This window comes from Camelina sativa, chromosome 1, assembly GCF_000633955.1.
Source record: "Camelina sativa cultivar DH55 chromosome 1, Cs, whole genome shotgun sequence".
Taxonomy (NCBI): Eukaryota; Viridiplantae; Streptophyta; class Magnoliopsida; order Brassicales; family Brassicaceae; genus Camelina; species Camelina sativa.
The window spans coordinates 4,497,078-4,506,568 of NC_025685.1; the positions used below are offsets into that span (position 1 = coordinate 4,497,078).

General features: G+C 37.1%; 4 protein-coding genes across 5 annotated transcripts in view; 1 reads left to right on the top strand and 3 right to left on the bottom strand.

Moving 5' to 3' along the window:
• LOC104764870 (PHD finger protein ALFIN-LIKE 2) overlaps positions 1-1,827 on the bottom strand; it is a gene marked incomplete in the record, with an annotated part of 3,482 nt that extends 1,655 nt beyond the window's left edge. Inside the window, 4 exon segments of the mRNA XM_019245644.1 lie at positions 6-129; positions 1,086-1,308; positions 1,399-1,431; positions 1,522-1,827. Coding sequence (XP_019101189.1) covers positions 6-129; positions 1,086-1,308; positions 1,399-1,431; positions 1,522-1,621 — 480 coding nt within the window.
• On the bottom strand, positions 2,486-4,443 carry LOC104765307 (GDSL esterase/lipase CPRD49-like). The gene is made up of 6 exons (XM_010489038.2): positions 4,279-4,443; positions 3,852-3,929; positions 3,334-3,474; positions 3,112-3,188; positions 2,848-2,997; positions 2,486-2,759 (listed from the first exon to the last, which is right to left on the bottom strand). Exons 1-6 carry the CDS (start codon positions 4,387-4,389, stop codon positions 2,546-2,548), a joined length of 771 nt encoding a protein of 256 aa, XP_010487340.1. The 5' UTR covers positions 4,390-4,443; the 3' UTR covers positions 2,486-2,545.
• Positions 4,477-8,087, bottom strand: LOC104765219 (elongator complex protein 4-like). Of its 2 annotated transcripts, none has more exons than XM_010488933.2 (9): positions 7,805-8,087; positions 7,322-7,508; positions 6,988-7,217; positions 6,821-6,884; positions 6,578-6,725; positions 6,183-6,261; positions 5,865-6,024; positions 5,696-5,787; positions 4,477-5,555 (listed from the first exon to the last, which is right to left on the bottom strand). In XM_010488933.2, the coding sequence occupies exons 2-9, from the start codon at positions 7,458-7,460 to the stop codon at positions 5,388-5,390; spliced, it is 1,080 nt and encodes a 359-aa protein (XP_010487235.1). In that variant the 5' UTR covers positions 7,461-7,508; positions 7,805-8,087; the 3' UTR covers positions 4,477-5,387. The 2 variants fall into 2 exon arrangements, with proteins under 2 accessions (XP_010487235.1, XP_019101194.1); XM_019245649.1 differs by lacking the exon at positions 7,805-8,087 and adding an exon at positions 7,678-7,798.
• The window catches only part of LOC104765125 (protein yippee-like At3g11230), a 4,714-nt gene continuing 3,380 nt past the window's right edge, over positions 8,158-9,491 (top strand). The window contains exons 1-3 of the mRNA XM_010488827.2: positions 8,158-8,484; positions 9,173-9,216; positions 9,352-9,460. Coding sequence (XP_010487129.1) covers positions 8,389-8,484; positions 9,173-9,216; positions 9,352-9,460 — 249 coding nt within the window. The 5' untranslated portion in view covers positions 8,158-8,388. The remainder of the gene's footprint in view (positions 8,485-9,172; positions 9,217-9,351; positions 9,461-9,491) is intronic.

The following is a 9,491-nucleotide window of genomic DNA, read 5'->3' on the forward strand; positions in this document are numbered from 1 at the left end:
TGTACCTTAGTGCCGTTTCTGGATTTGCTTCCAGAATCTGAGCTTGGCTTGTTGTCTTTGATGGGTTTCCTACCAGTCACTACGTCGAAGAGAGTTGGGAGATCATTGATCAGACTGAATAGCCGCTTCCTGCAAATCAAACGAATATCATAACTCAATGAGTTGACAACACATTGGGGAAAGGTAGCTGAGAGAAGCTAGGAACTCTATTAGCAAGCAGAAACGCAAAAAAAAAAGAGATCCAGAATCTTCATATCGGTATAACAAACGATTGTAATGTTTATCTACCATTATATGTTACTAGCTATATAGGGTTACAGATTCTCTATCCTTGGGAATGCATCTACCAAATGCTTATTACTAGTATAAGAGAACTAAAATGGTAGAGAAGCCATCAGTTTAGAGACTTGTTAATGTATAATGAAACAACCACATAGATCAAACAAAGTCAAGTTTCTTGGACCTATGATTGATACACCTATCTAAATGCAAAAAAAAAAAAACAGCTTTTCTCTTCACGTACAGCGGAAAAGATAATAACCAAAATAAGACTGTTCCATAGAATATATGACACATTGACAGTGATATGATCTCATTAGAACTAGTCAAAGGGAACTTTTTCTTGTCAATGTTCAACTTTCACAAAACCTTTTTCAGCAAAGTTATTGGGATGTAACAATGAAATGGTGAAATTAGCCACATGCTTCCACAGAATACCCGTTCTGAAAATGCAGAGAAAAGTTTAGGATAGATGAAATCATGAAAGTCATGCAACAAACAAGAAGTCCATAGATATGAGTCTAAGCCAGTCCAAAACATAGCAGAAGATGGGAAACATCAAAGGGGAAAAAAACCACATTCAAAGACAATCTCATTCCAAGCAAACTCCATAATTATCACAAAGTTTCAATCTTTACTTCATATTAGAAGAGCTAAGGAACATAACAGGAAAACAAGTAGGTGGTTTCACATAAGAAGAACACAAAACCCATTGAGAAATCAAGTAAAGAAGTGAAAGAATTGACTTAAGAAAGCTCAAAAACAAAGAGAATGCTGAATAAGAAAAAGAAAAAGGAGAAAGTTACCTCTCATTACGATTAAGGCGAGCACCAAAGTAGAAAGAAACAGAGAGCAACCAACAATCACTGTGAACAGCAACAAGAGAAAGCCAATCTTTCCTCTGCATACCATCTCTAGCGAAATTGATACCAAGCGCAGGCTCAGGTAGCTCCGGAGGCACTTCCTCTGCTGGTAGATTCACTTCCCATGACTCATTTGGGTGTCCATACAAACACAAATTCTCCTTTTCTATACATACCAAACACACAAAAACACACAAACAAATATTATAATCAAATCTCACAAAAAGGGTTATCTCAAAGTCGAAATCTTTCATACCCGGATCGCATTGAGAGTAAAAATCATCAACATCTGGAAGACAAAAAAAAAACAAAGCGAACAAGTTAAGGTAGAATAATCAAAAGGCATTATTAACGAAGAAATCTGGGAAATTGAGAAGACCTTTAGTGAGAGCACGAAGAAGAGCAGTACGACGAGCGGTATAATCTTTGAAGATCTCTTCAACGGTGCGAGGGTTAGAGGAAACGGCTGCGGCGGCCATAGCTGTACAGATTTATGAGTAATCCCCCAAGATTTGTATATTAAAAAAAAAATAAGATGTATAGATCAGTGCTAGTAGAGAAAGATCAGGGTCTGCATCAATGGATTTTGAGACCCGATGCGTTCGGGCAAGAAGAGAGAGAGAGAGAGAGAGAGAGAATGAGATAGATAGAGAGAGAGAGAGAGTTGGAAGAAGATGGAGGAGAAGCAGACGGAAGAAGAAGAAACAAGAGAGAGAGAGAGAGAGAGAGAGAGAGAGAGAGAGAGAAAGAGAGAGAGAGAGAGAGAGAAAGAGAGAGAGAGAGAGAGAGAGAGAGAGTTGGAAGAAGATGGAGGAGAAGCAGACGGAAGAAGAAGAAACAAGAGAGAGAGAGAGAGAAAAATAAATAAATTAACTTTTTTTTTTTTTGGGAGTTTGGTTGCGTCAGCGGAAAGGTTTGGTAATAGAAAGAAGATGCGTCCGTCGCTTTTTAGGGTAAAGGCTTTTTTATTTGGGCCCTTTATGTTCGATTTCTGTTTTAGGCTTTAAGCCCAAATTAATAAATCGCAAATTTCTTTTATTTTTAAATATTTTCTTACAATTATGTTGTTGTTGATTAAACCAAATCTAGTCACTCTGTGATTTTTGTACCTTATTAAAAACACTAAAACCCTTGTCGGGGAGTGATACCATAAGTATGAGTTTGAAGACATCTGTTGATGTCTTAACGTAAACGTATACAAAGAAAAGTAAGATCCAATCTTGATTCAAGATTTGATTCCTGTACGGATAATAAATACTTTAAAATGGTAACGTTTTTTTTTTAAGAGGGGAATAAGATTATAGCAGAGAGACACTTGTAAACAATGTAAAAGCAAAGCTTAGTACATTTAAGACAGTAAAATTTATATAAAGGATAAGGTCTTGTTGTTGTGTTGAAATGTTTTAGTCCCATTGTTCTTCCCAGAAATAAGTCCATTCTGAAGAGTTTACAGTCTGTTTGCCATCAGCTGAAACAAGATCATAAGGAGAGTCCTCTGAGAATTCGGTTGGCATCGATTTCCAGTGAAGCGACGGTTTCCATTCCGCTTCTTTTATCACTCTCAGTATCTCCCCCGCCACTAGTTTGCTTCCTTGTGCTGACAAATGTATCCCATCTCTGTAATACATACAACCCGTTGCCAATAATATATAAGCTCTCTAGTTATCGCATTTGGTATTGCAGGGGAAACTTAAAAGATACTTACGTGAAGCAAACACTTTTCCAGTCATCTGCTTTTTGAAGAGTAGAGAAGAGGTCAACTACTTCTAGGCCGAGCTCTTGGCACAGCTCCACACAAGCATCTGAATATGTCTTGCATAGCTCGTTTGTGCGGATCACCTCACTCAAGTATGGGCTTGTGAGAGAAATAAAGAAAAAAGAAGCACGGAAACATTATTATTAAGTCGGGAGGGCTAACCAAGGAGAAACATGGTGATAGTGGAAAAGAACAGGGAAGTTATAAAAAAACCTTTGGTTCTGACGAACTTTGGCCTCATCCACTGGAGGGCAACTAAGAAATATGAGACGTGTCGAGTCTGAAAGGCTCTGAAACAGAACATAGAGGATGAATGGAACATAAGCCTTTAGTCCCATCTCTTCATTGGGAAATAAATCACCACTTAAAAAGGCTTTTTAACATGACAGACAGGAGAAAGACTAATAATAAACCAACAATTCTGAAGGAAGTAACCTGAAGATGAAGAGCGATCTTCTTCATGTTATCAACGTATTCAGTAAGCGGTACATGAGGTCCTAGACCAGAAGGGTGAGGCGCCATTGAGTCGTTTCCTCCAAAATAGACAACCACTAGAGAAGGTTGTACCTCAGCATCCTGCATCCATTACAAGTTGGCATTTAAATGTGGAACGGAAACAGAAGCATTGTACACTGATTATATAACAAACATAAAGCTCATTCTAACACATTTTATGAACAAACAAAACTCAAGATATCAAGAATGAAAAGACATCTCTCTTGAAACAGATGCAGGGTCTTGTATGCTTAACCAAGAGTACGCAATTAAAATAAACACTTGTGTAATCCTTTTGAGCATTTATAATGGTAAACTTTGAACATCATAAAAAAAATGTCTTCTTAGTACAAATCATCCAATACGAGCCCACAAAACTTTTCTAGAAGTATCGAAGAAACTAATGGACTACGGACATTTGACAAGGGAGAAGAACCAAAAAAACATTGAAACATTACCTTGGGGAACACTTTGTCCACAACTTCCAAAGCACGAGTTGAGTTCCATCCATAATATCCACGAAGAATGATGTCGGCCTATACACGTCATTCATAGAAATACAATAGTCAAGTCACTCACATGTCTATTCAACGAGAGCACCAACCACATTAAATTCCTCCATATCTATCTCTCAGCGCCTTTAGCTTTGTGCACTAAATGCAATTTTTGTTTTGTTTTTTTTTTTCTTTCTGGAAAATATCAAACAAGGCAAAGCTTCTTGCTTTCATCCAAATGGAGAAAAATAGTACTATTAGGCTCTCTATTAGTGGTTAATTACGTTATAAAAAAACGATATTTTTTTTAAGAACAAACGTGTAGTAATTAGAAGAAAGCGATCCAGAGAGAGAGAGAGAGAGAGAGTAATGGATGAAATGGAAGAGATACCTTGCGAGCATAGACCTCGGAGAGAATAGCACCCCAGCCACCATGGCCGAAACTCATCTGAACAATGGATGATCCAAACAAAACGATCTGAGGCCGCGACGGTCCAACCATTGTTTTCCTTCTAACCTTTCTTGCTCAAAACACACACAACACAAAAAATCACGTCTCTCTTCCCCTCTCTTTCCCAGAGGCTGTTTCTTTCTCCGCCGCAAATGAGATCGGCCGGTGAAGATGATGAACAAACCTGAGCGATCTTCTCTCTTTCTCTCACTCTTTTGTTGGTGTGGTGCGAGATTAAATGCAAGAACGACTCGTTTTTTTCTTCTTATTTATTTTCGAAATATAACAGAAAAAAAAAATTATAAAACAATAAAAAAACAAACAAAACGAAAAATTGAAAAAACCTTTCTCACGTGCATTACTGTTTATTTCCTTTTTAAGGATTTGTTTCTCTCTTACAAATTTTTTCTATTCTTTTTTTTTTTTTGTTTCCTCTAATATTTTTCTCTTGGAAAGCTACCAAATACATACAAATCATGAAAAAAACGTTTGACAAAAAAAAAAAACTTTTTCTTTCTTTCTCTGTTTCTCATGTAGAAAGAATCTTTGGAAAGGAGAAAGTCAATAAACGAATAAGGTCGTATATATAAAGAGAGATTTATGAACAATAATTCAAATGATATGGTCGTTAGTTGGGAAGTTAAGGAACACCAAAATTAAAGGATCACCAAATATAGCTCAACCATATTTTTGAACACATCATTCAATGGCCCCAACTTTCATTTCTTTAGATGTTTTGGTTATTTATATAAACAACCAGAACGTGAACATACTAATTGACCGTTTAGTAATTAGCATTTATTATTGGTCATAGTTTGGCTTGGCTTAGAAGAAGACCACGTTGATTTCATTCTAGAAAAACACATTGATTTCTATCCTTTTTTTTTATTTCAACAGAACACTTTGATTTCTATTAAGACAAGGTCAAAACTGTTTTCAAGACCAAACACTCTAATGTAATTGCTTAGTTCATCAGTGAAATCGGAGAACTCAATGGAGAACTCAAACAAACGCCTACAGAAGAAGTAAAGAAAGACTAACTCAGCAACTCAAAAATCGAGTGCTCCGGATTTGGATGATCCTGAGCAGCTCCCCGTTGTGCCGTACGATGTTCCACTGGACCCGTCTACAGGGGCTTGATTCAGACACTCTAGAGCCAAGAATCTTCTCTTCTTCAAGCTCATTGAGAAGGTTTTTGCCTCCAGAATTACAGGCACCTGTTTAGATAAAACCAGTGTTTAAGCACTAAAGTGAAGATCCATTATGTTCATGACATTCTCATCAAAAAGATAATTCGTGCAACCTTGTGTATGTAATAATAACATCTTTACATTGAAAAATACACTTGGAAAATTACCTGTGTATTGATACGAGCAACCTTTTGTATGTTGAGGAATCCATTTATGTCCTTGTAACCAGTCAGAAGTTTCTCCAATTCCTTGTCACCGTCTGGGAAAGGGCAAAGATACTTGGTCAGAAACAAGTACTATAATAGACTAATGGATAAGAAGATCAGAGAAACAAACCTGGGATCGCTTTGATAGAGAGTAAGGTATCTGCCATGTGCTGCAGTCTTTTTGAGGAAGAAGGGGAGAGCAGGGAAGGCGGGAAAGTGACAATGGCTACCGCATTCGAAACCATCAACATACTTTTCAACAATCTTATAAACGAAAGCATGTCTGTTTCCTGTGTTAATAGAAACAAAATGTCAAAAAAACTAATAATACATAACAACAAGATCCTGGTACAAGCTTCAGGGTTCAGAAATTATAGAGTCAGGAGAATTTTGGTAAGAAAGCCTTGTTGAATATAGGATAAAAGTTACAGAGAACTCTCCTAATTACCTTTTCAGAATACTCACACAGGGGAGAGCAGAATGACTGGATTGCAATGCGGCCAATGGATGCGATGTTACTACTGTTTCTGTGGAAATCATCACACAGGTTTTTAAGAAAATAGGACAAGCTTCTTAACAAAGCCACAAAGATAAGAGTAGAATTTGAACAATATCTGACTAAGTGACGAACAAAAACAATATAAACACATTGTATCATCTTGCATTTATAAATCCTAAGTCCCTCCCAAGAATGTAGCACATTTGAAATTATATGAGAGATGTAAAAATAGAGCTTGGGCACATTTTGCTACATAGATATGGGAGTGGGCAACAAAATTAATGGATTTGAAACCTGAAAAAAAAAGTAATTAAGCATTGAATAAGAAAGGTATGCCACAGAACCTTGGAAATTTTGATAAAAACGTAGCACAGTGGTCCTGAGCAACGGAAAGATCCGCAGAGTCTAACAGACTGACACAATCTATTGGCCGTCCGCTAAGATATTGCCTCTCCAAGGGCTTTCTCATATCAAAGTCATTGGAGTAATCATCTGATCCAGAATTACACAAAGAGAATTATGTTCCCAAAGAATGATTTTAGCTTACTAGTAGCTCAATCAATATATAACCGCTTTAACTATATTACCAATTGAACTCTTCTGGTTTTCCAAATACTTCCGATACTGCCAAGCGATCCTCAAGCTCTCTCCCTACAAAATTAACAACAGTGCACACTACCCAATTTGTAACTAAAATTCTCACGTCTACCAAGAAAAAGCAAACAGAAAGAAGGTAAGGACAAGAAAGAATCACATGATCAGGCTCGGGCACAGTAGGCTTATTATCCTCTTTGGATGATGCAGGATGCGGCAAAGTACCAAGAAACCCTCTCGGATCTTTCGAAGGACTAGCATAAAGAAGTGGTTGGTTATTAACAAGACCCTGAGACATGAAAGTTCTTAAAAGATCCATATGATGCGGCGCTTCAGGATCTTCCATCACCATTACTAAGCTCCCCAAAGGATAACCACCACCTAGTATCCCTGGAAACAAATAAAAGATTCATCCTTTTTAGCACAGAAACCAAAATTCTCACATCCTCATGTAAACTTGATAAGAAGAGTAATTACAAAAGGAGAAATCTCACTGTCAAGATCACGAATCCCGGTAGAAATAAAGGTTGTGCCATTAGGACCGCATTTGAGACCAGGTATCTGAGGTGATGACACAACTGATATGTTGCGAGAGAAGCTGCTTCCACTACTACGAACGTTGGGTGCAGCCATAGCCGAAATTAAGCAATCACACAAGCAACTCACTCCAGGTTCAAAAATCTAGACATTCCAAACCAAAAAATTGATTTACTAAATTCCATAAATCACAATGAATTCACTACGCAGCGGAAACTACAATCGTAAGACTAACAAAATAGCTAAAGAACAAGAACACATAACGAGAGATGTATATTGATCGGAAACCTAGAGAATATAAATCAAATATTACTAGCTATCTTCTAAGTAACCCAAAGAGAAAAATCAAAGGTTTAGTCTTTTGCTGCTACAGGTTTATTATGAAGATGGTTTCAGAAGTCAGAATCTTTTCGCATAGTTTTAGGAGCTCTTTAACGTACCGACGACCAACTGAGTGAGAGATGAGATTTGACTTGGAAGAAGCAGAAGGAAACGCCAAAAAAAACACCCTTCTTTTAAGTTTCGCCGTAGTTCAATTTCACGACGCAGAGTGACGCGGCTGGGGTGGGTCTTCGGTTCTACGGAAGACTCTTTATGTCTCAGAGGGTTTACACTCAAACCAAACGATAAGAAGCAAATCACTAAACAATTATACCAAATCAAATCGTAGTGTAGTAATATATGAAAAAGATACAATAGAGATTTATCGTAAGTCGCATAAAAAAAAAAAATGAGTTCCGTATATACCAAGGCCATCCATGACTTTGTCAGGTCCACGTTACTACAACAACAAAAAAAAAAAAGTGTGTGTGTGTTTTTTTTTTCTTTTTTCTTGCTTTTAATATCGTCGTCAAAGAACACACTTTTGATATTTCTCTATTTTAAAGGTTCTTCCTTTCACCCAAAATCGGGAGAAAAAAATCCTAACTTTTTTTATCTCACACACACACACACACTCTTCTTTTGCGATTTGATTTTGTTTTTGCTTTTATAGATTCTGGAAATAGTTTGTTAAGAGAGAGAGATGGGTAGATTGTTCTTGGTGAATTTGGAAGGTAAGTCTTACAGTTGTAAGCACTGCAAGACCAATCTTGCTCTCTACGATGATGTCGTCTCTAAGGTTTGAATCTGATTGATTTCTGGGTTTTACTTTTTTTTTGCTGCTAAAATCTTAATCTGGGTTATTATTGCGATTTCGTTTCTTCTGATGATCAGATCATTATTTGGGTGTTTCATCTCACTATGATTGTGTTTTGATGACGATTACATTATTAGATGATCTAAGTTTGATTGAGAAATATCATGTGCCTTTTGATGATATCTGGAATCTTGATGATCATATCTCTCGATCATGGATACATTTATCATTGATTCAGATAAGAAAGGAACGTGAATTGGGGATACTTTGTTTGGAGACTGTCTTGCATCCCATTTTTATTGCCAAGCTCTCTGATGTAGGCAATTAGATCAATGTATGCTTCAAACGTTGTTAGATTCTTTCTCCTCTTTCTATGGTCCGTGATCTTGAGACTATCCTATGCCTAAGCTGTGTTATAAATCTTGGATTTGATTGTGGTTTTGATGCTAAATGCAATCAGTTAGTCCTAATGGTTGAAGACATTGCCGCACTCTCTCCTCTTCCAATGTTTAAATGAGTTGGAGTCTTTGATCTTACTTGGGTTTTGCATGGCGTCACAATGTCTCATAGTTATTATTATTCTCTTCTAGTTGGGTTCACAATGTCTTAGTATTGTGTTGGCATATGCAAGATACTGACACCATCTTGTTTGACTGTTTTTACTTTTTAGTCATTTCAATCCCGGCATGGGAAAGCTTACCTCTTCAGTAAGGTGTAAGTTTTCTTCTTCAAGTTTGATTTGGGTTTTTTGGGAAGCCAAATATGAAGAGCATATGCAATTTCACACAAGCTGTTGATGGATTTGGAAGACCATATGCAATTTCACCAGTTTTGGATTTGTGTGAACAGAGTGAATGTGTATGCTGGGAAGGAGGAAGATAGGATGATGATGACCGGATTGCACACCGTGGTCGATATTTACTGTGTCAAATGCGGTTCTTATGTTGGATGGAGATATGTATGATGTGTCTTCTTCTTCTTCTTCTTCT

Bases quoted from the DNA above. Each gene is read 5' to 3' on its own strand.
- LOC104765307 (XM_010489038.2), bottom strand. From the start codon at position 4,389: ATGGTTGGACCGTCGCGGCCTCAGATCGTTTTGTTTGGATCATCCATT. The intron at 3,930-4,278 runs GTATCTCTTCCA...TGACGTGTATAG, and splicing joins CCGAGGTCTATGCTCGCAAG to GCCGACATCATTCTTCGTGG. The intron at 3,475-3,851 runs GTAATGTTTCAA...TAATGGATGCAG, and splicing joins TGGACAAAGTGTTCCCCAAG to GATGCTGAGGTACAACCTTC.
- LOC104765219 (XM_010488933.2), bottom strand. From the start codon at position 7,460: ATGGCTGCACCCAACGTTCGTAGTAGTGGAAGCAGCTTCTCTCGCAAC. The intron at 5,788-5,864 runs GTTTGTTTCTCT...GCCCTTTCCCAG, and splicing joins CTCTATCAAAGCGATCCCAG to ACGGTGACAAGGAATTGGAG. The intron at 5,556-5,695 runs GTAATTTTCCAA...TTATCTAAACAG, and splicing joins TTGCTCGTATCAATACACAG to GTGCCTGTAATTCTGGAGGC.